A 26,008-nucleotide genomic window follows, 5' to 3' on the forward strand; every position below is an offset into this window, starting at 1 on the left:
CTGCTGGATGGGCCGACCTTACTGCGACATCTCCTTACTAAAGATTAACGTGTCTAACACCGAGCTGAGCGCTACGCAGCATCCCAGTACACATCTAACTGCAAGTCTAACTGCGAGTGCCTTGTTGCTGTCAAAGCTGGCGTATTTAAAGGAAGCACGAGCGACGTCCGGACGTCATGCTCGTTTGTAATGAACGCATTCGTTCCACTTATACTGCTGATTCATCTGTCGTACTCGCCCATTAGGTGTTCTTGCGACAGAGTTACGTGTTGTTACGGCAGACTTACGTGAAGTTATGAAATGCAGTACAGTTGACGCTATACCTCTGCCTTACACTCTCCGAAAGTCTCTGTCTAACACAAGCCCGCGTGCTAAGCAATTCTTTCTCGCCTGTTGTGTGTAACCAGGCCACTGCCCCCGCGTGACGACACATTCCGATACATGTGCAATCCTTTTACCTCTTGGCTAACCTACAGCCTCTGGCTCTCAGAATAGGCAATGAAACTTTGACAATATTCAACGTTTCCAACTCTTGAGTATTGCCGGCCGAAGTGGCCGTGCGGTTAAAGGCGCTGCAGTCTGGAACCGCAAGTCCACTACGGTCGCAGTTTCGAATCCTGCCTCGGGCATGGATGTTTGTGATGTCCTTAGGTTAGTTAGGTTTAACTAGTTCTAAGTTCTAGGGGACTAATGACCTCAGCAGTTGAGTCCCATAGTGCTCAGAGCCATTTGAACCATTTTTTTCTTGAGTATTCCGCAACACTACAATTCTGCCCACTGGTCAGTATTGCGTGCAGTGTGTTATTTATGTTACTCTGGTTTACGTGCAGTGTATGTCTTCTTTCTGTGCGCTGCTTGCAGAAAAAGACAGTGTGTTTATGGGGACCTTCTTCTCTGCACATGCAGCTAGTTGTCTGTTGCAGACTCACACGACTCAAGTGCGTGGGATAGGGGCTGTGACCTGTGAGAAAATGCATCATATCGCGTCTGGGAGCGATGTCTTTTCGTTTTAGTATTACCCTGGTATCAGGGAAGAAATTGTGTACTCGGCAGCTCTTATCACTATTGTCCCACTCACCCCGCTCTGAGTTGGCGTGTTGTTTCATGTGGTGCAGCAGTGATCTGCTGAACCCGGTCTGGTCTCCCCATCCTAAGCCAGTATTTTGGTGCACGGTATCTGATAGTTACGTCTATGGGGAAGACCCCTTTCGCAGAGCATCGTGCATCAATCGACGTTGTGCTGAAGGCCCCCCATAGTCGAAGCAGAACTCTTCTTTGCTCACGATGTACGGTAGATCTACTGGTGGACAGACTTAGTCTGTAGGCCCACGTACTAGCAGTGAAGCATAGTACTGACTCGAAGAGAGCGCAATGGTATGTTCGTGCGACTGACAAGGGTAGTCCTTATTGATCCGAATTTAATCTTGCCAGTTTATGAAGTATTTTTTCTGTTTTGTCTGTGCATCTTCTTATGTGTTCATGAAGGATCAAACGTTCGTCGATGCTTACTCCAATGTAGCGAGCTACTGATGATCTTTTGACGCTATGAACTAACAAAATCTTTCAACTCGTCTTCTGTTAGTGATGTACCTTTATGCTATAACCACCTGATAAACACAGGCTGCATCACTGGTTTCGCCAGCTATTGCAGCCAAAACGTCCACACCCTTTATTTCCTTTCTAATTTCCTCTTAACAGTCTTGAAGTATGCGTTGGCATACATTCTGGATGGCTTTTAAACCTGTTCCTTCTTCTATATGTGATTTCAATACAGAGTCTAATTCTGGACTAAAATTAATCGAGGCCCGAAAATGGCAAAGATTCGAAGATGACTCTCTCGTATCCTCTGAGGACAATGCTCCACAGAAACGTATACAGTTAAGAATTATACTTGGTATGTACCTATTATTGTGAACTTTTATTGCGTAATGCCACGGTCGTCCTGTACCCACTGTCTAATTAGGTAGCTATATCTACATTCCCTAGACTTTCCAGATTCAAAATGTAATTCACATGAATTAAAGAGAGGTCATGTTTCCCAATTTTGTCGTGGAGGTGTTGAATGTCACAAATTGTATGTTTAGTCCACGAAAGCTCTCCTCCAGTTAATAAAGAACGAAAACAAAACAAAACGTTTTTCTAATAACATCTACACAGCCACCAATGCTTGCCTGCTGTTCGGTTCGGAGTTGAGTTTTGTGTTAAACAATAATTTTCATTTTGAGTGTCTGTGAAATTCTTGAAGTAAGAATCGCACTACCTAGCTTCATGATTTGTAATTTTTCTTCAAACTCATGTAAATGGAATGGTTCAGAGAGCGAGGAAATTACCAGATTACTTACTTCACATATTCACCTCCTACATAGCACACGCTAAAACTACGGACGCAACGCACTGGAAACAGTTACTTGCCCGCAGCTAAACGTAAACTGGTAAGGAGGTGCGAGAATCCCGCATTGTTCTAAGATCTGACAGGACCGGGTCTCTTCGGAAGAGTCGAGGCCCTCCTTCTTAGGCTGGCAGGTTGGCTCTGGTGGAATGTTTATACCCACAAGAAACGTATACAAGTACAGTGATGCCAAGCACTGCCTCCATTCCACTCAATCTCTCTCCCCTGCCCCTGAGACACCCAAGTCTTCGTTTGCAATCGCAATGCAATTCCAACTCGCCGTCGGCATATTTCCGTCCCACTCGGCTGCGTTCCGCGTTTGGAGCCCGCGCATTTCAAAAGAGATAAATGTTGCACTGCTTGTATAGAAGGCTCAGATATCACAGTTGAACAAAATTACTTTTGGGGGTACCGAAAAAGTGCAAACCTATACAGGAACCGCCCCTGCACTGAACTCCATGCACGGTTTCCTATAAAAGCCTTGTAATACAGAGACTACATTTCTTATACATTTATTCCTTAATGATATTGACTGCTAAAAACAGAAATTAATTTTAAATGAACAGTCTCTGCACCGTCACGATATGTGAAGTAATAAATATTTTTGTGAATTCTTTACCTGTTTGTGTAGAGTTCAGAGAATACTTTGGAACAAAGGTCACCAACAAGATGGTATCATATGTAAATCAAAATACTGAAAATGTATACAAACATGAAATGGTAGGGCGTCCTGAAAAGTAGAGCCTCCGAATTTTCAAACTGAAACTGTTAAAGGCTTTTTAAATAAAACAAGGGTTATTAACATTCTATACGTTTATTTTTCATGTCTTCATATTTGCAGCCCTCAGCCAGTAGAGGGCTCAGAAAAGCGGCACATAACATGGTGATGTGTAACTATGTCGGCGAGAGAGAAACAGCGTGCTGTACTCGAACTTAGAATTCGAAGAGCTTGTCCACACATGAAGCACGCTCTCCATCAGTATGAAAATGGCAGTCCACATATGAGCGCTGCAACATCTGCAACAATTCGATGCCTTGTTTTCAGGGTCATCGATCATTCTCCATAAAGTCCCAACTTGGCCTCATTCGATTTTTGTCTCTTTCCAAAATTTTAAGAACACCTTCGAAGACCTCGCTTTGATAGTGATAAAACGGTGCAAGCAGAGATCAGGTGGCTCTGTCAACAAACTCAAACATTCTACAGTGACGGTACCAACAAACTGATCTCTCTTTGTAAGAAATTTGGCCACCGCCAGAGTGACTATGTTAAGAAATAAAAATGTAGACATGAGGAATAAAGACGTAGACTGTTAATATTGTTTGTTTTATTTAAAAAGTTTTAAGAGTTTACACATAAAACATTCGGACGCATTACTTTTCAGCACACCCTTATAAATAAATTAAGAACACATCTTGTTAGGAATTCTTTCTACAGATTCACTCATTATTTAGATTTAGGGACGGAAAATTACTGAACGCTGCACGACAAATAGCAATATTCAACTTAACTGTTACCTGTGATGAATAACAGTGTGATTATGAGGATACTAAGTTCGTAATAAGAGTTAAATGCAGCTATTTAATATAACTGAGAAAGCATCTTAGTTTTCCAAAGTAAAAATACTCTTGTCAACTTCATGATGTTACATTTAGCCTGAGTACGCACAAATAGTTGATAGTAGTTTAACCACAGGTAATAATTAATGCAGCTTTTTTATGTATACGTCGGCTCTTTGTATTGCAAACTGTCTCACGAATATTACTGTCAGTGAAGAATGACTTCAAGGAAGAACACCAAGATATGTTAATGAGGCAATTAAATAGCAGAAACTTAAAAAAAGACAAAAATTCTTTTAATAAAGTCAGAAACCATGTATTTGAGATTAAATTTAGATTTAAATTTGTGAATAAATAAATTTGTGCTCTTGCTGATACTTTGACCATAATTCTGCACGCAGCCACTGAAAAATATTGTTAGCAGAATCTTTTGTCATTCTGATGGATCTGTCGAGGGCAAGTTCCGTACATATGGCTGCCTGAATAGTTGGTAACTTCTGTGGTTCTGGTCACGATGATTGTGTAATGTTGCAGGAAGGGATCTTCGGTTTGCATGGTGCTGTGGACATGAAACGGCTGCTTTCACTGTTTTTCTCTCCATTAATGACGGAGTTCGTGATGTCTGTCGCAACGACGATGTCGCAGAGCTGCGTCGACCACGTTGGTACTGCAACGAAGAGCATAGGTAGGTAAGTGTATGTGCAACGTTGATATTCAGTGTAGAAGCGCACAGACAGTCAAAACCGTTAGAATAGATTAACAATGATCAAAAAAGTTAAAAATACAGCGCATATTTGTCTGTGACACACCGATGCCTAGACGTTATTATCTATTTGGGAAGTTTTCCGTGTTCTGACGGAGCATGAATATTGTAGTGTGACAGTGCGACAGAAAAGAGGAAACTGGCTCCATAATTTACTCCCTTTTAATAGCATCACAGGAGTCTTAGAGTTTAAAGTCTTCATCCTCTGACCGATTACCATAAAGAGTGTCACAAGTCATTACTTGATCGGTTCAGAAATTTTTGTTACAACCCGACAGTGCAGCTCAATCTGTTGATAACGTGCTATAAAACATCACCTTGCGTTCCTCTACCGGCCACATACTGACGATGAAAGTATTTACTACTTCCGGAGTTAAAACAGCTCTCCCTCCTGGTCCAGATAGGTTATAGAATTATGGAAACCTTTTTATGTTCACTTTATGAACATTTTGGAAATCCTAAATTTCTTCTATAGGAATTCACAAGAATTCGCGAACCGATTTGCTTCGAAAGTTCGCTTTTTCTGTTTATCTGATGGAATTACATTTTTATTGAGACGTATGAGTCTCAACTTTATCTTCGATAACGGTAGAAACTGAAGAAATGAACTAAAATTTGTGCTGTTGCTAGAAATTGAACACAGCTCTTCTCCTACGAGGTACGTGCGCTATCCATTACAACACCAGTCCAGTACGAAAGCCACCCCTGCAACGGCTACCATGGTCTAATGCCCTCCGTAACAAAATCTTCAGTTAATGCCTTCAGCCTATTTTCCTCTTCTCAAATCATCAGTGTTGCTGGAATATCACCCTAATCACCACATAACGGGGAAATGCTGCCTTTACCTCAGGTGTGGGTGATGAACTGATTGATGGAATTACACATTCCTCGAGAAATATGAGTTTCAATTTTATCCTCTGTAATGATAACAGCTGAAGAAACGAATTAAAATTTCTGATAGGGCCGGGACATAAACCCAGCTCGCCTTCATACTATGGAGATGTACTAACCATTACACCACCATAGACGTATGACTGACAAGAACTGAAGTTAGAACGAACACTAGACAAGGGTAGTCCCTATAGCTACGTTCCACGTAGTACTATGGTGATACAAAGGTTAGTATGTCTACCTGGTAAGTAGGAGAACTGGGTTGAAGTCCTGTCTGGGAATAAATTTTAATTCATTTCATCAGCTTCTATCATTATCAGCTTTCTCTGTTCGTCCATGAGATCCAGATGGTCGCACATAACGGTGCGCGAGTTGATGATGTGTTCTTTCATTACCAAAAGGCTTTTGAAATAGATCGATACTGTCGATTAGTGAATAAAATGCAAGCTTACGAAACATCGGACCACCTCTGTGACTGGATTCAGTACTTTCTGGATGGCAGAATGGAGCGAAATTGTCAGATGTAAAAATAACTTTTCGAGTATCCCAAAAGAGTGTTAAACGACCTTTACTGTCCACAATATACGTAAATGATGTGAGGGATAACTGTGGAATCTCCGTTTGACTGTTCATGGATGGCGCTACAACATGTAGTAAAAACGAGACGTTAGAAAATTGTTACGAAATTCAGGAAGACCATTAGAGAACCAATGATTGATGCAGGGACTGGCACAGCACTCTCAAAATAAATACACTTCACATATTGAGCTTAAATAGTACGAATCAGCCACTAATTTTCGCTTTCACTAGTAGTGATAGCTCAAGAAAAACATTAAGAACCTCATAATAGCCGGGAGCAGCTTCTCGGAACGACCTAATGGCGAACGGGCACATAAAACTAGTAAGAAACGCACATGCTAGGGTGAGATGCATTGTAAGAATCACAAGGAAATGTAATTCAACCACCAAGGAAGTGACGCACAAAACAATTTTTCTATCCGTTCTTTTGTACTGCTCACCAGTCTAGGATAGCTATCAGTGGAGATAAAGAAGATCCATTTTGTCCTGTGTCCGCTTTGCAGAGAGCGTTGCAGGGATTAACTTCCAGCGCCAGTAGAAGATAGTGCCAGAGATGCGTACCAAACAGTCAAGCAGCATGTTATTTCCTCCCACACACATTTCTCGAAACGATCACTACGAGCAAATAACACAAATTAGGTCTCATAGGGAGACTTACCGACAATCGATATACTAGCTGATCAGAAATATTAGAACACCGCGAACAGGCGGAATCGACCACCTAAGGACATCACACAACACCCAGTCATCACGAGGCAGAGAAAATCCCTGACCCCGCCGGGAATCGAACCCGGGAACCCGGGCGCGGGAAGCGAGAACGCTACCGCACGACCACGAGCTGCGGACAACAGCAGAATGGGTCGATCAGGAGAGATTAGTGATTTCGAGCTTGGACTAGTCATTCGATGTCACCTGAGTAACAAATACGACGATGACAGTTCAACTCTTCTGCAGCCGCCGTAACCGACTGTTAGTATGTGACTCAAGTGGAAACGCGAAGGAACAACCAACACTTGGCAGACCGATGTACAGACGGACAGAACCATCGAGCATTGCCGAGGACGGTTGTCAAAAATCGCGTGAAATCAGAGGAAGATATCACGTGTGAGTTCCCAACTGTTACTAGCTGTCCAGTTAGCACAATCACAACGAATAAGGAGTTAAAAAGAATTTGGTACAGTGGTCGTGCAGCTCCTCATAAGACACACGTTTCTGTAGTCTGTGCTGAGCGACGCTTGAGATGGTGGAAAGAAAGACGCCGTTGAACAGCGGATGATTCGAAACAAGTGATTTGGAGCTACGAGTCAGGCCGTACACTGTGGAAATCCGGTGGAGGGGTCTGGGTTCGGTGAATGCGTGGGTAACGTCACCTGTCATTTTGTGTAGTGTCAAGAGTGAAGTATAGAAGAGGTGACGCTACGGTAGAGGAGATTTTTCATAGTTAGGTTGTGGTCCACTCATTGCCCTTAACAGTCGCAAATTGTAAACGGATATGCATAACATTTACAGAATTGTGTACTGCGTACAGTATAGTTCGTAATTGATGTTCTATCAGCATGATGATACACCCTCTCATCAAGCAGCATCTGTGAAGCCATTGTTTTGTAGAGAAAACCATACCTCAAGTTTACTGGCCTGCACATATTCCTGACCTCACCCTAAGTGAACACCTTTGGCATGAGTTACAACGTCGAAGTCGCTCCAGACCTTGTCTGGTCTCGGCTTTTGAGGAAGAACAGGCTCCCATTCCCGAACAAACATTCAGACACTTCATCCAAAGCGTCCGCAGCAGAAAGGTGAACACACTCGGTATTAATGTCCACTAATTGATGTCCAGACACTTTTGACGAGATAGTGTAATCTCCAGCACCGTTCACGAAACGAGCAGGAGATGGGAGAATTGCTCGCGCCACCAGAAGAATCTTCCACCACAAACAGTGAGGTCGCTTGCGGGCTACAGACGTAGCTGTAGAGCGATGTAACGTTTGCGTCAGTATCGCACGACGATCGAAAAACTAAGCGACAAGCTTGACCAGTGGTTCTTAACATTTCTCTCCTGGAAAGATGGACAGTCTACCTTAGATGGCCAGCGCATTCGAAGTCTACCTTAAATGCAGAATTTCTGCTGTGTTCGAAATACTGGTGGTATCATTGCTGGAGAAAAGGGACAGTTATTACACACAACAACTTCATAGTAGAGTATCAAATTTTCTTCTGCTCAGAAGAACTTTTAATTATTTGACTGAAATCTCTCAAAATTTAATTTTTTAACACAATATCGTGGATTTCATATGACGAATACATTTTAGTAAAATTTGACATTTTTAACAAATTGTTAATCATTGTGAAAGAAATTAAAGAAGTACTTTAATCAGCTAAATAATTAAGAGGTAAGTGGTAGGCAGAATAATAAATCATAATGTATAGTCTGTGCCGAATCGTTTTGAGGAATGTCTAGTCAGAGCTCTAACTCCCAGCTTGATGACTCCTAGATAGACGTAACGGCTTGTGAATTTTGAAATATTAACCCTTTCAAATTGTTTCTAAAATCATTTTCGTACTTATATGTGTTTCTTAGCCTATTCTGGTCTCATTCTTAAACCAATCAGAAACCTAGGTATGGTTTTTATCGTTTATATGGATATGTATTATCGCACTTTTCACTAGGAAATCATATTCACGTACCACTTTGACTGTTAGTAACTACGGTAAAGTAAACACGGAACGCACAATGCTCGCCTTTTCAGTCCATCGCAGCTTCTAGCAAAGAAAACGAGAGAGAGCCAACGCCCAGGCTGAGAACGACTGGGTTAGACCACATCTGGGTGAAACGCTAAACATTTAAATTGATCAATAGCTACGTAGCATCGTCTACTATGACTTCTCGTGCCTCGGCAGATGAGCTTGTGATCCAGTGTAGATATAGACAAGTAGCACCGTGAGTTACTAATACTGAATATCTGTTTCTGAAGCAGAATTTACAAACGGTTGTAGCTATTTACAAAAAAACGTGGCTGGACATGGTTTTGACAAAGATTAGCAGGAGCAAGAATCTCTGAAACTGTCCCAAGATATTTGCTGGTAGCTCGAGAAACAGCAATAGGAATGTAAGAAATGACGTATAGAAATTATAACGGCTTATGTTACGAAACTAAATTAGCTTGTAATGTGAATCTATGTACCGTAGAATTTGTGTCCATTGAACGGAGCCTAAGGAACGATGGCTTTCAGATGACCTTGCTGCGTCGTATCTCCATCAGCCATCTGTGTTATGCCTTCGTCAAATGCTGTATTCTCGATGCCTTCCTTGCTGTCTGCTTTCTGTGCTCTTTCTGAAACGAAGAGAGATTAGAGGAAGTATAATGAATACGTTTCTTAAACTTAAGTAGGTATGTATTGCTGATATGTATTGCTGACAGTGACAACGTAGAACTTGCAATGACGATGTATAGTGCAGTATATCACGTGAACTTCAACTTTCAGAAAAATCGGTAATAGCACGGGTAACATGTCAAGAGTGGTAAAACAAGAAATTAATTATTTTAAATAAACCAGACATGTTATCAAACTACCTGGATGTCCAAACAAACCGTAATCCTTATTTATAAAATGTGTTTCAGTCTGGAACCGTGTGACCGCTACGGTCGCAGGTTCGAATCCTGCCTCGGGCATGGGTGTGTGTGATGTCCTTAGGTTGGTTAGGTTTAAGTAGTTCTAAGTTCTAGTGGACTGATGACCACAGATGTTAAGTCCCATACTGCTCAGAGCCATCTGAACCATTTTATAAAATGTGTTCATTGGCACAATAGTGTATCTGTAGAACTTTTTAACAACTTATAACGTCATTCGAATTTCTCAATTATATTCTTTTTTTTTTACTTTCAGCGTCTTTATGCTGTCTGAGAGCGGTAAGAGAAAGATTTCATAGCCAAAAGAAACTCTTCTGACATCCGATTCCATGGAGTTTAGTAATAAAACAAAGGCATCGGAGTTGACCCGACATACACTCCTGGAAATGGAAAAAAGAACACATTGACACCGGTGTGTCAGACCCACCATACTTGCTCCGGACACTGCGAGAGGGCTGTACAAGCAATGATCACACGCACGGCACAGCGGACACACCAGGAACCGCGGTGTTGGCCGTCGAATGGCGCTAGCTGCGCAGCATTTGTGCACCGCCACCGTCAGTGTCAGCCAGTTTGCCGTGGCATACCGAGCTCCATCGCAGTCTTTAACACTGGTAGCATGCCGCGACAGCGTGGACGTGAACCGTATGTGCAGTTGACGGACTTTGAGCGAGGGCATATAGTGGGCATGCGGGAGGCCGGGTGGACGTACCGCCGAATTGCTCAACACGTGGGGCGTGAGGTCTCCACAGTACATCGATGTTGTCGCCAGTGGTCGGCGGAAGGTGCACGTGCCCGTCGACCTGGGACCGGACCGCAGCGACGCACGGATGCACGCCAAGACCGTGGGATCCTACGCAGTGCCGTAGGGGACCGCACCGCCACTTCCCAGCAAATTAGGGACACTGTTGCTCCTGGGGTATCGGCGAGGACCATTCGCAACCGTCTCCATGAAGCTGGGCTACGGTCCCGCACACCGTTAGGCCGTCTTCCGCTCACGCCCCAACATCGTGCAGCCCGCCTCCAGTGGTGTCGCGACAGGCGTGAATGGAGGGACTAATGGAGACGTGTCGTCTTCAGCGATGAGAGTCGCTTCTGCCTTGGTGCCAATGATGGTCGTATGCGTGTTTGGCGCCGTGCAGGTGAGCGCCACAATCAGGACTGCATACGACCGAGGCACACAGGGCCAACACCCGGCATCATGGTGTGGGGAGCGATCTCCTACACTGGCCGTACACCACTGGTGATCGTCGAGGGGACACTGAATAGTGCACGGTACATCCAAACCGTCATCGAACCCATCGTTCTACCATTCCTAGACCGGCAAGGGAACTTGCTGTTCCAACAGGACAATGCACGTCCGCATGTATCCCGTGCCACCCAACGTGCTCTAGAAGGTGTAAGTCAACTACCCTGGCCAGCAAGATCTCCGGATCTGTCCCCCATTGAGCATGTTTGGGACTGGATGAAGCGTCGTCTCACGCGGTCTGCACGTCCAGCACGAACGCTGGTCCAACTGAGGTGCCAGGTGGAAATGGCATGGCAAGCCGTTCCACAGGACTACATCCAGCATCTCTACGATCGTCTCCATGGGAGAATAGCAGCCTGCATTGCTGCGAAAGGTGGATATACACTGTACTAGTGCCGACATTGTGCATGCTCTGTTGCCTGTGTCTATGTGCCTGTGGTTCTGTCAGTGTGATCATGTGATGTATCTGACCCCAGGAATGTGTCAATAAAGTTTCCCCTTCCTGGGACAATGAATTCACGGTCTTCTTATTTCAATTTCCAGGAGTGTATTTAAGTTGTGACAAGAATATTTTTGCTTAAAGTACGGTAAGTGACAGTTTTGTAGTTTCGAAAACCACTCTTTCAAGAAGATCATTAATGACACTAAAATTCATAGTGACCGCCGCGCGGTGTAGCCGCGAGGTCTGAGGCGTCTTGTCACGGCCCGCGCGGCTGCCCCCGTCGGAGGTTCGGGTCCTCCCTCGGGCATGGGTGTTTGTGTTGTCCTTAGCGTAAATTGTTTAAGTTAGATTAAGTAGTGCGTAAGCTTAGGGACCGATGACCTCAGCAGACCTTACCACAAATTTCCAAATTTCCATAGTGATCTTTATTCATACTTCGTATGTCCAGTTATTACTGAATACTATAAATCAGAACTATTTAACTACTGAGCAACATTTACTTTCCATAGTAAAGGTATAAATATTTGTTAAAAGTGTATTGCTTGCGTCTGTATTTGGCTTTGATTTGGCGGTCGTATAATCATCCCACTATTGTTTACAGTATTAAAAAATGGTTCAAATGGCTCTGAGTACTATGGGACTTAACATCTGTGGACATCAGTCCCCTAGAACTTAGAACTACTTAAACCTTACTAACCTAAGGACATCACACACATCCATGCCCGAGGCAGGATTCGAACCTACGACCGTAGCAGTCGCGCGGTTCCGGACTGAACGCCTAGAACCGCTAGACCACCGCGGCCGGCGTTTACAGTATACATTCTCCAAATTTTCGTCTTGCAAGTACACTATTTCCGACATACATAATCACCCCCTTCCACTCTATCTCTCTCTCTTTCTTTTACACACACACACACACACACACACACACACACACACACACACACACACACACGCACACACACACATACACACAGTTTTTATGTAGGATGTTAAAGTGGGTTATTCTGATTGAGTCACCCACTGTCACACCTCCAAACGTTCTCCACAAAGGAAGTTCGGCAGTAGTTTGAAACCCGAGACGTCGGCAATATATAGAAGAGCTGCGATGCTGTGAGGTTTCTTACTCAGCAACTAACCACGTGGACTCTTGTTTATTTGTTACTGCTTATGAATAGAATTGTGAAATGCTAGATTTAGATGGGTTATAAGTGTATTGCTCACATTACGTTATTTCTGTTCGCAGCCATTTTTCGTACTTTATCGTATTTAATGGAGGCCTCCGAAATGTTCATAGGACGGAGAGGATGATTCTCGTTCATCGATTACATGGTAAGACGCATTGTTTGTGGTAGCTGTTAATAACATGTGAACACATTGCGTAACTATTGTAGCACTTTTAGCATTTGCAAGAAAGAATTCTCAAGTCACTAAGACTACAAAGCATCCTCATTTATACTCTTGTACATCTGCATCCATACTCTGTAAATCATTGTAAAATTCAGGACACTCACTGGCACGAAACAGCACAGTTCAAAGAGAGTTATAGCTTCCTTCAGTGGAAGATTAATTTTGTTGAATAAAGCTCCTAATATGGATTCATTCATTAAATGCAAGAAAGTACAGAAAATGGATGCAAACAGAAACAAAGAAGAATAAAAGCAATATACTTACAGTGCATTTAAATCGAGCAATTCATACACGAATTTGTAAGTAGTAACAAATATACGTAAGTCTATAGAACACAGTGCTGTGAAACCAGGTTATATTTTATGCTAAACAAAAACAAGTATGGTATCATTTACCCTAACAAGTATTACGGGTGCGGCCAAGTCCGCTACAGTACGAGTAATGTATTGCAATTCAGCGTGCAATACACACAAGAAGTCGCAAACAGAAACACGATGTGATGTAGCCAGCTTCTGTTTATTACGAAAGAAAAACAAATACGGAATACTTTGTAGATCCTTACAGTGAAATACGGTGCGGGTAACAAACAACACGATACGATACAGAAGAATATTATTTTACTGCTCGTTTGAATTGCAATAGTAAATCGCGTGTGCACGATGTACATTCATAGAGCGTACTAACTATAAACACACAGTCAGCTCCTTTTTTTACGTACATGGTCAACACCACAGAGTATAGCCTACTGCACATGTTCTCAACATCAAACCGGGCTAGTCACGTGAGTTTGTGACGACGCCTACAATTTGTGGTAATAGCGAAACTTGAATATTAGACGTATTTGTCTTGTTTAATAGTCATGTCTATATGTTTGAGTTTTATTTATAGCTATGGCATTGTATTTTCGTTCCTACAGATGTAAAGAGAAGTATGTGAAAGGAGAACCAGTTGCTTCTCATAGGTGTGTACAACAAATGTATTGCTGTAAACGTCATACTGATATGAGGCACTTTATATATTTAAAAATATCGAGGCACTGTATTTTAAAGTATTGTAAGGGCGATTTCTGCGTTTACGAGACAAGAACTAAATAAATTTGTAAGAGTGTTTGAGTAAACTGCTTGTCAGTGTATACATATTAATGCTATGTGAATATGCAAGTATAATTTATAGGGTGACAGTCTAGTTAATTTTCTCCAGTTTATGAAGGTTCTCAAACCCTGTGCGTATATAAGTATTTCTGCATTAGACAGTTTCCAAAGTCCTAATCAGTGCCACTCTAACGTAGTTAATTAGAACAGATTCGAGAATGTGAATCAGTACAATAGAAACCGTAAAAAAGAAAAGAAAATTGTTGGCTACCACCTCTTATTTCTCCAAAATTCGAGCTTTGATCTTGTGGTTTTTTTTTTGTTGTTGTTGTTTTTTTGTGCATAGCGTGTCATATTTCTCTTTTCTGATGACGCGGCGAGGAAATGTTATGGATATATTACTTTTCTATAAAAACAGAAGGGTAAATGAAGAAAAACTGAAAATAATAACAGAGGAGTAAGTGGTGCAAATCGCTTACCGTATGTAGTGTAACAATTTCATGGTTACTAATACGTTGCTTTTCCGTGACACTTCGGCAATGTCTGCAGTGTCATTGTTTAGTAATCAATTAGGACAGAAGTTCAGCCCATATAAAACGTAAAAAATACTGTTTGCCTTCACTTCTTATCCCATTACTCAAAAATCGTAAGCCGGCCGGGGTGGCCGAGCGGTTCTAGGCGCTACAGTCTGGAACCGTGCGACCGCTACGGTCGCAGGTTCGAATCCTGCCTCGGGCATGGAAGTGTGCGCTGTCCTTAGGTTAGTTAGGTTTAAGTAATTCTAAGTTTTAGGGGACTGATGACCTCAGAAGTTAAGTCCCATAGTGCTCAGAGCCTTTTGAACCATTTTTGAAAAATCGTTAATAAAGTGCCATGGCACTGTGGCGAAAAGCACAATACTATTGCCTTTCACGTCTTCAAGCGAACTTCAGTTCCAGATATCAGACTGTTAAGATGTCTGTAAAACGTGTGTACAAAGTTTCACGTTACTTCTGATGATCTGTCTGTAGTAGCAAAGTTACAAGACTGAAAATTTGCTAAGCGTTATGTAGGCTAAAATATGCCGTACCAAAATCACGTGACGTGAGCTGCAGGGGATGTTGCAGACAGAATTCTCGTTCTGTGCATCCGAATGCTCGCTCCATAGATACTTATACTCTATGGTCAACGCCAAAGATAGTGCACTGTGGTGCAAGATTGATTGTACGTGGTGTTACGCAATAAGGTTTCCCCCCAACTTTAAATCACTCACTAATAAAACGAGATGGTGAAGGACAGAAGAACTAGCAACACTGCAAGTCACCTGGCAGCCCAGCAAGATCGTGTTACCGGAAATCTCTATATGAATTTCACCCCCACTTTGGAACCTTCTTTCATTTTTTGTCTTACCGAAAGACCGAGGTTAATATTACATTGTTGGTGCTACCGATGTTCGCCAGTCAATGGTTCATGGCACTCGTCTCCCTAAAAATGTATATAAATCGAAAAATGCTCTAAGCCCTCTTAGAGTCTGAAATATATTCTGCAAAACTGTGCGCAACATCATTCGCAGCTGATACTGGACTACCGATGTTCACAACATATTGGGAACACAAAACCACTGTTTCACGGCTGTGACGTTACAGATCAAAAGAACATTGTACCTGCCTTTCTGGCCTGCTACCTGTAAATGCTATTACGCAGCGCTAATATTTGTTTTTGTTCTGTCCGAAGTGTTGCGTGTTGTCTTTTTATGTGCTCCTTTCGGAAATGGAGTGGACAAGAAGCACAGCCTATGAACTTGTCACACTCTATGGGGCAGAGAAGTACCTCTGGAATGTTCGAAGACATAGCTATAAAAATAATAAAACAGAAGCTTGACTCCTTATAAAAATTGGTGCGTTGCTTGGCTCCAGTAGCAATGACTTACATAAAAAATTCTAATTTCTTAATACACTACTGGCCATTAAAATTGCTACACCACGAAGATGACATGCTACAGACGCGAAATCTAACCGACAGGAAGAAGATGCTGTGATATGCAAATGATTAGCTTTTCAGAGCATTCACAAAAGGTTGGCCTGCACCTACAACGTGCTGACATGACGAAAGTTTCCAACCGGCTTCTCATACACAAACAGCAGTTGACCGGCGTTGCCTGGTGAAACGTTGTCGTGATGCCTCGTGTAAGGAGGAGAAATGCGTACCGTCACGTTTCCGACTTTGTCGGATTGTACCCTATCGCGATTGCGGTTTATCGTATTGCAACATTGCTGCTCGCATTGGTCGAGATCCAATGACTGTTAGCATAATATCGAATCGGTGGGTTCAGGAAGGTAATACGGAACGCCGTGCTGCATTCCATCGGCCTCGTATCACTAGCAGTCGAGATGACAGGAACCTTATCTGCATGGCTGTAACGGATCGTGCAGCCACGTCTCGATCCCTGAGTCAACAGACGAGGACGTTTGCAAGACAACAACCATCTGCACCAATAGTTCGACGACGTTTACAGCAGCATGGACTATCAGCTCGGAGACCATGGCTGCGGTTACCCTTGACGCAGCATCACAGACAGGAGCGCCTGCGATGGTGTACTCAACGACGAATCTGGGTGCACGAATGGCAATCCAGGTTCTGTTTACAGCATCATGATGGTCGCATCCATGTTTGGCGACATCGCGGTGAACGCACATTGGAAGCGTACATTCGTCATCAACATACTGGCGTATCACCCGACATGATGGTATGGGGTGTCATTGGTTACACGTCTCGGTCAGCTCTTGTTCGCACTGAAGGCACTCTGAAAAGTGGACGTTACGTTTAAGATGTGTTACGACCCGTGGCTCTACCCTTCATTCGATCCCTGCGAAACCCTACATTTCAGCAGGATAATGCAAGACCGCATGTGGCAGGTACTGTACGGGCCTTTCTGGATACAGAAAATGGTCGGCTGCTGCCCTGGCAAGCACGTTCTCCAGATCTCTCACCAACTGAAAACGTCTGGTCAATGGTGGCCGAGCAACTGGCTCGTCACAATACGCCAGTCACTACTTTTGATGAACTGTGATATCGTGTTGAAGCTGCATGGGCAGTTGTACCTGTATATGCCATCCAAGCTCTGTTTGACTCAATGCCCAGGCGTATCAAGGCCGTTATTACGGCCAGAGGTGGTTGTTCTGGGTACTGATTCCCCAGGATCTATGCACCCAAATTGCGTGAAAATGTAATCACATGTCAGTTCTAGTATAATATATTTGTCCAATGAATACCCGTTTTGTATCTGCATTTCTTCTTGGTGTAGCAATTTTAATGGCCAGTAGTGTATGTAGTGACCCCAAATGATAAGTCGTTTGTGTGGAAACATGTTCTGGAATCGGCCCTGGCTGTTGTTAGCCCCTTCAGTTACGTGTTGGCATCTTGAAATACTACAAAATGGTCGACCGAACAGTTCCTTTCAAACGTTCAAGAGAATAAAACATGATCTCCTACCGGCGTCCACCGTACTCTGACATGACAAGTATGCGATTTCAGCGTTACAATATCACAGCACCTGAAGTTAGCGTTGGAAGTGTTAAAGAGTTAGTAAAACACAATATTTTCTCTATTATCTTTAAAGTTTCCAACCAGAATAATTTGAGAATGCGAGTTATCCGAAAGAGTATCAACTGTCTGTATCTGCCCTCAGTTGATGTATGAAGATGAGAATAAAAGATATTATGTAGTTATGATCTGCATGTGTATCTAATAAAGTTCACAACAAAGTAATCACATAAAAACAAAAACACATGGCATGACTTTAGTTTGGCCCTGTGTTTCAGGTTTCAAGTATCACAGTGATGACATTACAACAATTTACTGGTTTCCTTTCATATACGGTAATGCAAGACATTGAGTTATGGCTAAATGGTAGTTGTGCTGTAAATTCGTAACAATATTTTCTTATCGCGCCATGTGCCATGTGGTGGATGTACAACGTTCTCCGCTTTTCAGAACTCACCTGAGGGTGGCACGTTCCACGGCTGCTCATCAGTGGTGGTGAACACTGCGTAGAGTAAGTACGACACGGTGGCCACTGCAGCCGACAGGTAGAAGACGTTATTCCAAGCTGTCCGCGTTGGCTGTAGGCAGATATTTTTCCTGTTTTATTTTTAGCCGCTGGACACGGGGCCCAAAGAGATCAGATTGCTTCAGAAAGAAGTTATCTCCTTAGTTCCATGTTCTGATTTCGAGATCGTCTCACAGAAAATACAAACATGTGTAAATCAGCAAAGTCTTATGTCATTGCAATTTAACTGGTAACCAGAGTATAAACACAACACTACACTACGTGCACTCATCACATAACATGACTTGTATTTCATGGAAATGTAAGAATTTGAAATCTGAAAAGATTTTTCACCAGCAAATACAGACATTGTCATTAGTAAATCTTCTACACACCTCAAACTACTTAAGCAAGTTGTATTTAGAGGTCTCTTAAACAGATTCACAGAAATTCATACTTAGTGCTGCTGTTACTTAGTGCTGCTGTCTCTGACACATAAATGAATACAATTTTAAAACCCATTTTCAGAAACATAACGACTTTTTCAGATTTGATGAAGCTAAAAAACCAGTTACAGCGAAACATAAACGAAGCAAGATACAGTGCTGGAATAGCTAGCCAGCTTGATGTACTGCATACTTTAGAGAAGAGCTGGAAACTGAACATCTTTGAAGAAATGATAATATTCATCAGTTCCCAGAAGCCTATAAACTAAATCCTAAACCAAATTACAGAGGTCAAGGGCTCATATTTCTTCACTAGCTTCAAATCAATACAGTTAAAAGAGAAAACACAAAAATGAACAATTTGGAATAATCTCTACTCCAGATATCTTTGTAATTCTTTAAAATAATGTTTTTACTGTCATTTTAACGGTAGACTGGCTCAGCCTCTTTTATCGTAACATATTTCGTCGACGAACATCGGAAATGATGACAGAAAAATGAGCAGAAAACATTACAAGTAACTGATATATCGATAGTGAAATCGAAACAAGCTTTGTTTTGACCGCCATCCTATATCTGTTGCCCAGGAGTGTTGAGTGTGGTACGTGTTAACTATCCCTTGCAAACCTAGGAATAGTGGTTAAACAAGCCCCGAGGAGCCATAGCAATGAATATAAATGAACACACAGGAAGACAGCCGTTTCGTGTGAAGATAAAGAGTGATTATTAAAAAATTAACATTTAAAGTGAATATTTCCTGAGATTAGGCTACCCTACTCTTTCTCCACAAGATGGCCACAGCACATGCCAAGACTGTAACAGAACACGTTAAGTATCTATTAGTAATTTTGTTACATGTCTTTATGCCACTGAAGCCTGAAGACGAGCTTTATACCTCGAAACATGTTTCATTAAATATTTTAAGTATCTAACAATTTCTGTAACTAGTAGTACACTCTGAAAAACTTTTCGAAGTGACAGTTTTTAATGCATTTTTTACTTTTTATTGTAGTAGTTTCTCTAAAGATGCTCTTTTATAGAGCAGGAGGAGTTTTCCAAAATGCATTATTTAGTTCTGTCTTAAACTGAAAATCATGTCGTCTGATGCAGAAACAAAATGCGGGTATGATCAAGTGATTGCTTTTGCTACCGCCAGATTACCTCAACAAACGTTACTACGACCTCTCTTCATTGTTCACGAATTTTTTCCCGGTTGTTAGATTAAACGCCAAATCCTTATCGCCCAAGATACCGTCCCATCTTACAGAGACAGAAAGCTGGTATTCCGAAAGTCGACATTTAGGACCACCACTAGAAGGAATTAATTCGAGATATCCAAATCAGTTGCGAACTGTATTCGAAATCGTATGTCACAAAAGCGATCCATGTTTGATAACTGTGAGGTTTTGACTTCAGTTTAGAAATGTAATCAAAAGAAAGAAAACATTCTATTTTATTCTTTTTGTAGCTACTTAGAGAGGCATCAGAATCCCATTACAACTAACTTTGGTCTTAATGTGCAGTTTATTCAGTGGAACCAACTGTTGAACTAATAATAAAACAAATAATAAACCTTTCAAGGCTGCACACAGTTTCGTGTCTAGCCGGAAGTGGTAATAGAATATATATATATATATATATATATATATATATATATATATATATATATATATATATATATATATATATATATATATATATATATATATGGATACAAACTGTCACCTAAATTTATTTTTCTTCGTAGTCATAAATAACAATCATTTAAGATTTAAGTCTCATTAAGACTAAAAGGCCAAAAATCTGCAATTAACGTCGTATGAATTTATTCTCTCACTTCATCGTTTTCTATTGTTTGTGTTAGTTTAGTGAATTTACGCTATCTTACCTTTTATGAAGAATATATCAAGTGTTTTTATAAATGCTTTAGGAAGCATTTGTAATCTTTCCACGCAATTTTTCATCTGGAAACTACAGACTAAATGATATTTTTAGTCTTATCTATTTTGATGATGAAATATTTATCTTTCTTCTTTTTCCTGGCTTGTACCATACCTTCACGGGGTCGGCATGTTATTCTGGATTTGGCTACGTTAGTGGCAGAGCGTAGTCACATTACCTTATCACCAGCCGATCCCCTCTGGGACTGAATTTGTGTACCTCATCTCTTTGCGTCTAGTTTTATTTCATGTGAAAGTGTGATAACGTGTTTGAACTCCTTGCGAGTCATGTGACTGAGGTGAGACGTGGGTACCAGTCTGGTATTCACCTAGTCGGATGTGGGGAAACGCCTAAACATCAGATCTAGGCCAGCCAGTACGCTGGCCCTTGTCGTGAATCTGCCTGACGGATTCGATTTGGGCCAGAATCCCGGAAACTGCGTGCTAACACGCTCAGTTATCCGGGAGGGTATTTATCTTCTCTAAGTGTATCTTTATGCAGGTGTTGTTCATTTAGTGCAGTAACGACATAAAAGTTTCTGAATTTTTATTCCCTGTTGCTAACCATATAATTTAAACTACATATAAAAGCCGATTACACTCATGTACTTTAATGGCAGATGTGTATATGAAAGTAGTTGAAATCTCAATTTCTAAGAGATACACAGTTTTCACTCTCCTCTAAAATTTAGAAAGAACGGAATTCCGTTGTTATTTTAGTTACAGATTCAGTTCTTATCTGCGTGCGGAACGACCTTCCTGGAGTCAAAATGTTTAATTTACTAACTATTTAAAGTCTATTAACTATTTAATTCTACTAACTATTCTATTAACTATTTAAATTCGAGTAGTCGAAGTGTAGGTATTTTGATCACTGTGGATATGTGTAATGTAGACTGGCCCTGTCGCTGACAGTAATCTTTTCTTGCAGATTCGTGAATAATTACATCAACATGTTGCGATCTTTCACCGTTCAAGGTTGCCCTCATTGCTCGTGTAGATTGCTGACACTCTGGTTTCCTTGTCACTTCTCAGACTAAATCTGAGTTTAAACGTGACTTCAATTCTTTGTGTGTACTCTTAAAGAGCGAACATTAACAAGCTATTCTCAGTCAGCTCCAAAACGTCCTGTTGTCTATTGTATCGTAAAAGACAAATCGGAGGTGAGTTCTGTACATTTCTGCCTGTTTCGAGAGCATTTTTTCAACATATAATTCATGTAAGATGTTATAGTATTCCTAGCACAGAACACTATGCTCCAGAAGTTTAAGGAAATCAAATAAAAGAGATGTATACCTCAAAGAATGTTGAGTGGCAGAGATAAGGAATATTATACATGAAATTCGGTCAGTTTCTATCTTAATTGTAATTCGATACTCAATTTGGGATTGTCATATAATGAGCAGAATGTACAGGGTTAAAATTAGGGCAGAGAGCTGTGCCAACTGTCCATGTTCGCCAGCCGGTGTGGCCGAGCGGTTCTAGGCGCTTCAGTCTGGAACAGCGTGACCGCTACGGTCGCAGGTTCGAATCCTGCCGCGGGCATGGATGTGTGTGATGTCCTTAGGTTAGTTAGGTTTAAGTAGTTCTAAGTTCTAGGGGACTGATGACCTCATATATTATGTCCCATAGTGCTCAGAGCCACTTGAACCATTTTTTGTCCATGTTCAGCCAATATAAGCACATCAAGGTGGTTTCCACTCTATTCACCCCGACACTTCTTCAGTGAGCCTGTCGAAAGCAACACTGCCTATGATTCTATATATTCCTGAAGCTGTAAGTAATAAAATAATTTTGTTGAGTGGTCCTGTCAAAATGACACTATTTATGCTTTAATTACACTGCCTGATAAACAAAAATAAGCACCCGTAAGGGAAGGAGGAAACGAAATGAAACTTCGAGAGATGAGAGGGTGCATGATATTATTTCAGTGCTTACAAAGTCGAAGAAAATTTATAAAGATGTTGGCAGTAAGTGCCAACGGATCAGTATAAAGTTAAACAATCTCTGGCCTGGACGCATGCACTGATTCGGTTGGGAGGGGTGACATCAAGTCGTCAAATCCTCTCCCGAATCAAGCAGGCCAACAACTGCTGGAACTGGTCTTTCATACCCCAAATACTGGCAATGGGACATCCATGGTGATCCTACGTGTGTTCTATCGGCGACAGATCTAAGGATCTTACTGGCCATGGGAGTAACACAACATTATGCAGACAGTTCTTAGAGACATGTACCGTATGTCGAAAAACACTGTCCTGTTGACAAATGGCACAACAATAGTATCGCATGAGCGTAAATGCATGAGGATGTAGGGTGTTGGTGATCTACTGTCAGAGTTCCCTCTGTACCATCAACCTTGACCTGATGGATGCCTATCCAATGATGCCAATAGTAACACTGCTGTGCCCCTCCAATGCATGGGAAAAATAGAACCTCTTCCCATTTCGCCGGCATACTCGCTATTGATGCTCATCTGAGGTAGTGCAGAACAGTGACTTATCGTCAAGACAGCTGGTATCCCAATTCTCAGTCAGAGCCTTTTACATAAGCGGAAACATATTCCCACTTTTTGTGCTCCAATTTGTTACAAAAATTTTATGAAAGTGTCGTCTCATGCCAGAGCACTGAACTCATATGATTCCTCGTGGATAAGAACAAAATTGGGTGAGAGGGGGGGGGGGGGCAGGGATTAACTAAGTTGCTTGATTCAACCTCCCTCTACCTCTTATCCCCTCCCTACCTTGTGTGAGCTTGCCACATGCTCAAAAACTGCTGATAGAAGCTGAGTTAGCTATTTTGGCTAGTTCTCTCACTGCCCATCTACATGGGCTGTGGTTGGTGAATGTGGCAGATGCGTGACAGGGCACTGGCACATTCTGTAAAATGTACGACGACACACACAGTACCAGAATGGATGAGTCAAGCAGGGTCTGTACCTCGGCCTCAATACTCTGGATTTTTCTGTCTGGTGTCATCTCAGACAGAACGATAAAGTTGAAGAACGATAAATCTGAAGAACTTCAGCAGTGAACCGTATTCTTGTCAAGATCTATAAAATGGCCTGGGGGGTGTTTGAATGAATTCGTAACTCACTGCAGAGACACAAGTGCAGTATTGAATTCAAATGCAAGAATGACACGACAAACACTTCGTTTAAGAGTTTGGTATCACGTATTGACACCACGCATGGGCGTCGCAAAGTTGGCAACGGAATTGCAAGTCTCCGTTATAAACTAATAACGGTCGCATGAGATTTTGTGGACCCAGTGGTGCGTGCCTACTGAACTGCGCATCTAGTGGCCCCATACAGTGAGTGCCCTATGCTGCCGCGATATAGGACGGCCAGCAGCAACCGCTCAGCCTACTCACACTTGAAGCCTCTTTGCTACATGAAGCCAAACAGACGCCACGTAGTCACAGCTCCAACGCCATCAGCTTCAGGGAGCCTCATACTTGTTGACATGGACATTGCTGCCCTCTGTTTCTTGCTGCATTATCAGTAATGAATCTTCGTGTGCTTGGAGAAATACAAGTTAAGTAAATCTTCTATCTTGTTCACTAATCAATTCTATCCAGCTTTGCTACGACGACAGTTGCTGCACCGCTCTCTAGCCCACCCTTCCTTGCCGTCGTGAATGAAGTCGTACACAACAAACAGGTTCGAGTGTACAGCAAACCGTATCTTGTAGGAAGCTGACTCACTATTGCATTTTTTGATACTGTAGACCATTGCTGAAATTTGAGCCGATATGGGTGCTCAATCGAAAAGTTTGGGTTTAGAATACGTCTGTACTAACTACTGAAGTCACTGAAGGCACTCGTGGCTAGTAACCACACATTCTCGATTATCTCACAAACAGATCTTTTGCTGACTTACAGTCACTGGAACCGTTTTGATTGTGTTATGATCATGTAGCTTCCCCCATGCTTGTATTAACTCTGTATAAATAACGTAAGTTACTACGGCGTCAGTCGCAATACATTCGCAACGGAGCCAGAAGAAAAGAACACGGCCGATTCCATATTCACACTTGTTCAATCCGAGATCGTGCTCCATCTCTCATGAACACGACTCTAGCCTTCCTCTCCCCCCCCCCCCCCCCCCCCCCTCCGAAGCCACAGAAAAGTGCACGATACCGGACAGTGTTTAGCTTTGCCTCCAGTCTAGTCCAAAGACTGTGCAGACTAACGACTTACGTTGGCGTTGGTGAAGGCGCCGACGATGTAAGGGACTGCGATGCCCGTCAGGTTGGCGAACATGTTGATGATGCCGACGATGGTGCCCGCGTAGTTGGGTGCTATTATCTGCATGTTGAGGTAGGAACTCGTGCAGTCAGCGGCGCAGAATCCGCTGAGAGCCAGCATCGCGATGACGGTGGCGGCGTCGCAGCCCACCAACGCCACCACGACCAACGCCGCTCCGGGCACCAGCGTACCTGGCAAAGAGGGAAGCAACTCCTCTGGTAGTCCCTTTCGTGAAGAAGTAAATGCTATATTATGTTATGGTATATCTTGTAAAACAACGTTAGTGAAAATTTCTACACCGGAATGGGCAAATGTGCCTGAAATAAATCATATACGGTCTATTTGGTAAATGAGGCAACTCAGACATGAAGATAACTCCAGAGATAACTCTAGGGGGAGTCGTGGGATAGTTGCTTTTGACAATATACAGGGTGAAGCGAAATTCGCGCACTCGGGCTTCGCAGTGCGACCCCTCACATGCCAGCGATAAAAAAAGTCTGTCGCGGAACTTCGTCTGGCGAGTATATGCGGCAGAAAAAGGATGTTAAAGAGCGGCAATCTGGCAACACTGTAGCAACACGTACGATAACTACCTCCGACTGGACAGTTCAATCGTGCTGCACAGTTGGCGCAGTAGCATGCAGGAGATCGAGGGGTCAACCCTGGGTGGGGGTGCATGTTTTTTATTTGCTAGTTTCATTCTGCTTACTCAATGGAAAAACTGGTAGAAACCGATCCCGGGGAATATCAATTTGGATTCCGTAAAATGTTGGAACAGGCGAGGCAATACTGACCTTAAGACTTATTTTAGAAGAAAGATTAAGGAAAGGCAAACCTACGTTTATACCATTTGTAGACTTAGAGAAAGCTTTTGACAATGTTGACTGGAATACTCTCTTTCAAATTCTAAAGGTGGCAGGGGTAAAATACAGGGAGCGAGAGGCTATTTACAAAAAAATGGCTCTGAGCGCTATGGGACTTAACTTCTGAGGTCATCAGTCCCCTAGAACTTAGAACTACTTAAACCTAACTAACCTAAGGACATCACACACATCCATGCCCGAGGCAGGATTCGAACCTGCGACCGTAACGGTCGCGCGGTTCCAGACTGTAGCGCCTAGAACCGCTCGGCCACTCCGGCCGGCGGCTATTTACAATTTGTACAGAAACTAGATGGCAGTTATCAGTGTCGAGGGGCATAAAAGGGAAGCAATAGTTGGGAAGGGAGTGAGACAGGGTTGTAGCCTTTCCCCGGTGTTATTCAATCTGTGTATTGAGCAGCCGGCCGAAGTGGCCGTGAGGTTAAAGGCGCTGCAGTCTGGAACCGCAAGGCCGCTACGGTCGCAG

The 26,008-nt window shown here is 42.5% G+C and overlaps 1 protein-coding gene across 1 annotated transcript in view; it reads right to left on the bottom strand.

The window, feature by feature from the left end:
• Positions 1 to 4,300: 4,300 nt before the first annotated feature.
• LOC124790001 (sialin-like) overlaps positions 4,301 to 26,008 on the bottom strand; it is a 104,261-nt gene continuing 82,553 nt past the window's right edge. Inside the window, exons 8-11 of the mRNA XM_047257542.1 lie at positions 24,614 to 24,852; positions 17,980 to 18,100; positions 9,362 to 9,511; positions 4,301 to 4,613 (exon numbers count right to left, since the gene is read on the bottom strand). Coding sequence (XP_047113498.1) covers positions 9,390 to 9,511; positions 17,980 to 18,100; positions 24,614 to 24,852 — 482 coding nt within the window. The 3' untranslated portion in view covers positions 4,301 to 4,613; positions 9,362 to 9,389. The remainder of the gene's footprint in view (positions 4,614 to 9,361; positions 9,512 to 17,979; positions 18,101 to 24,613; positions 24,853 to 26,008) is intronic.

The sequence above is a fragment of the Schistocerca piceifrons genome, chromosome 3, assembly GCF_021461385.2.
Source record: "Schistocerca piceifrons isolate TAMUIC-IGC-003096 chromosome 3, iqSchPice1.1, whole genome shotgun sequence".
Lineage (NCBI taxonomy): Eukaryota > Metazoa > Arthropoda > Insecta > Orthoptera > Acrididae > Schistocerca > Schistocerca piceifrons.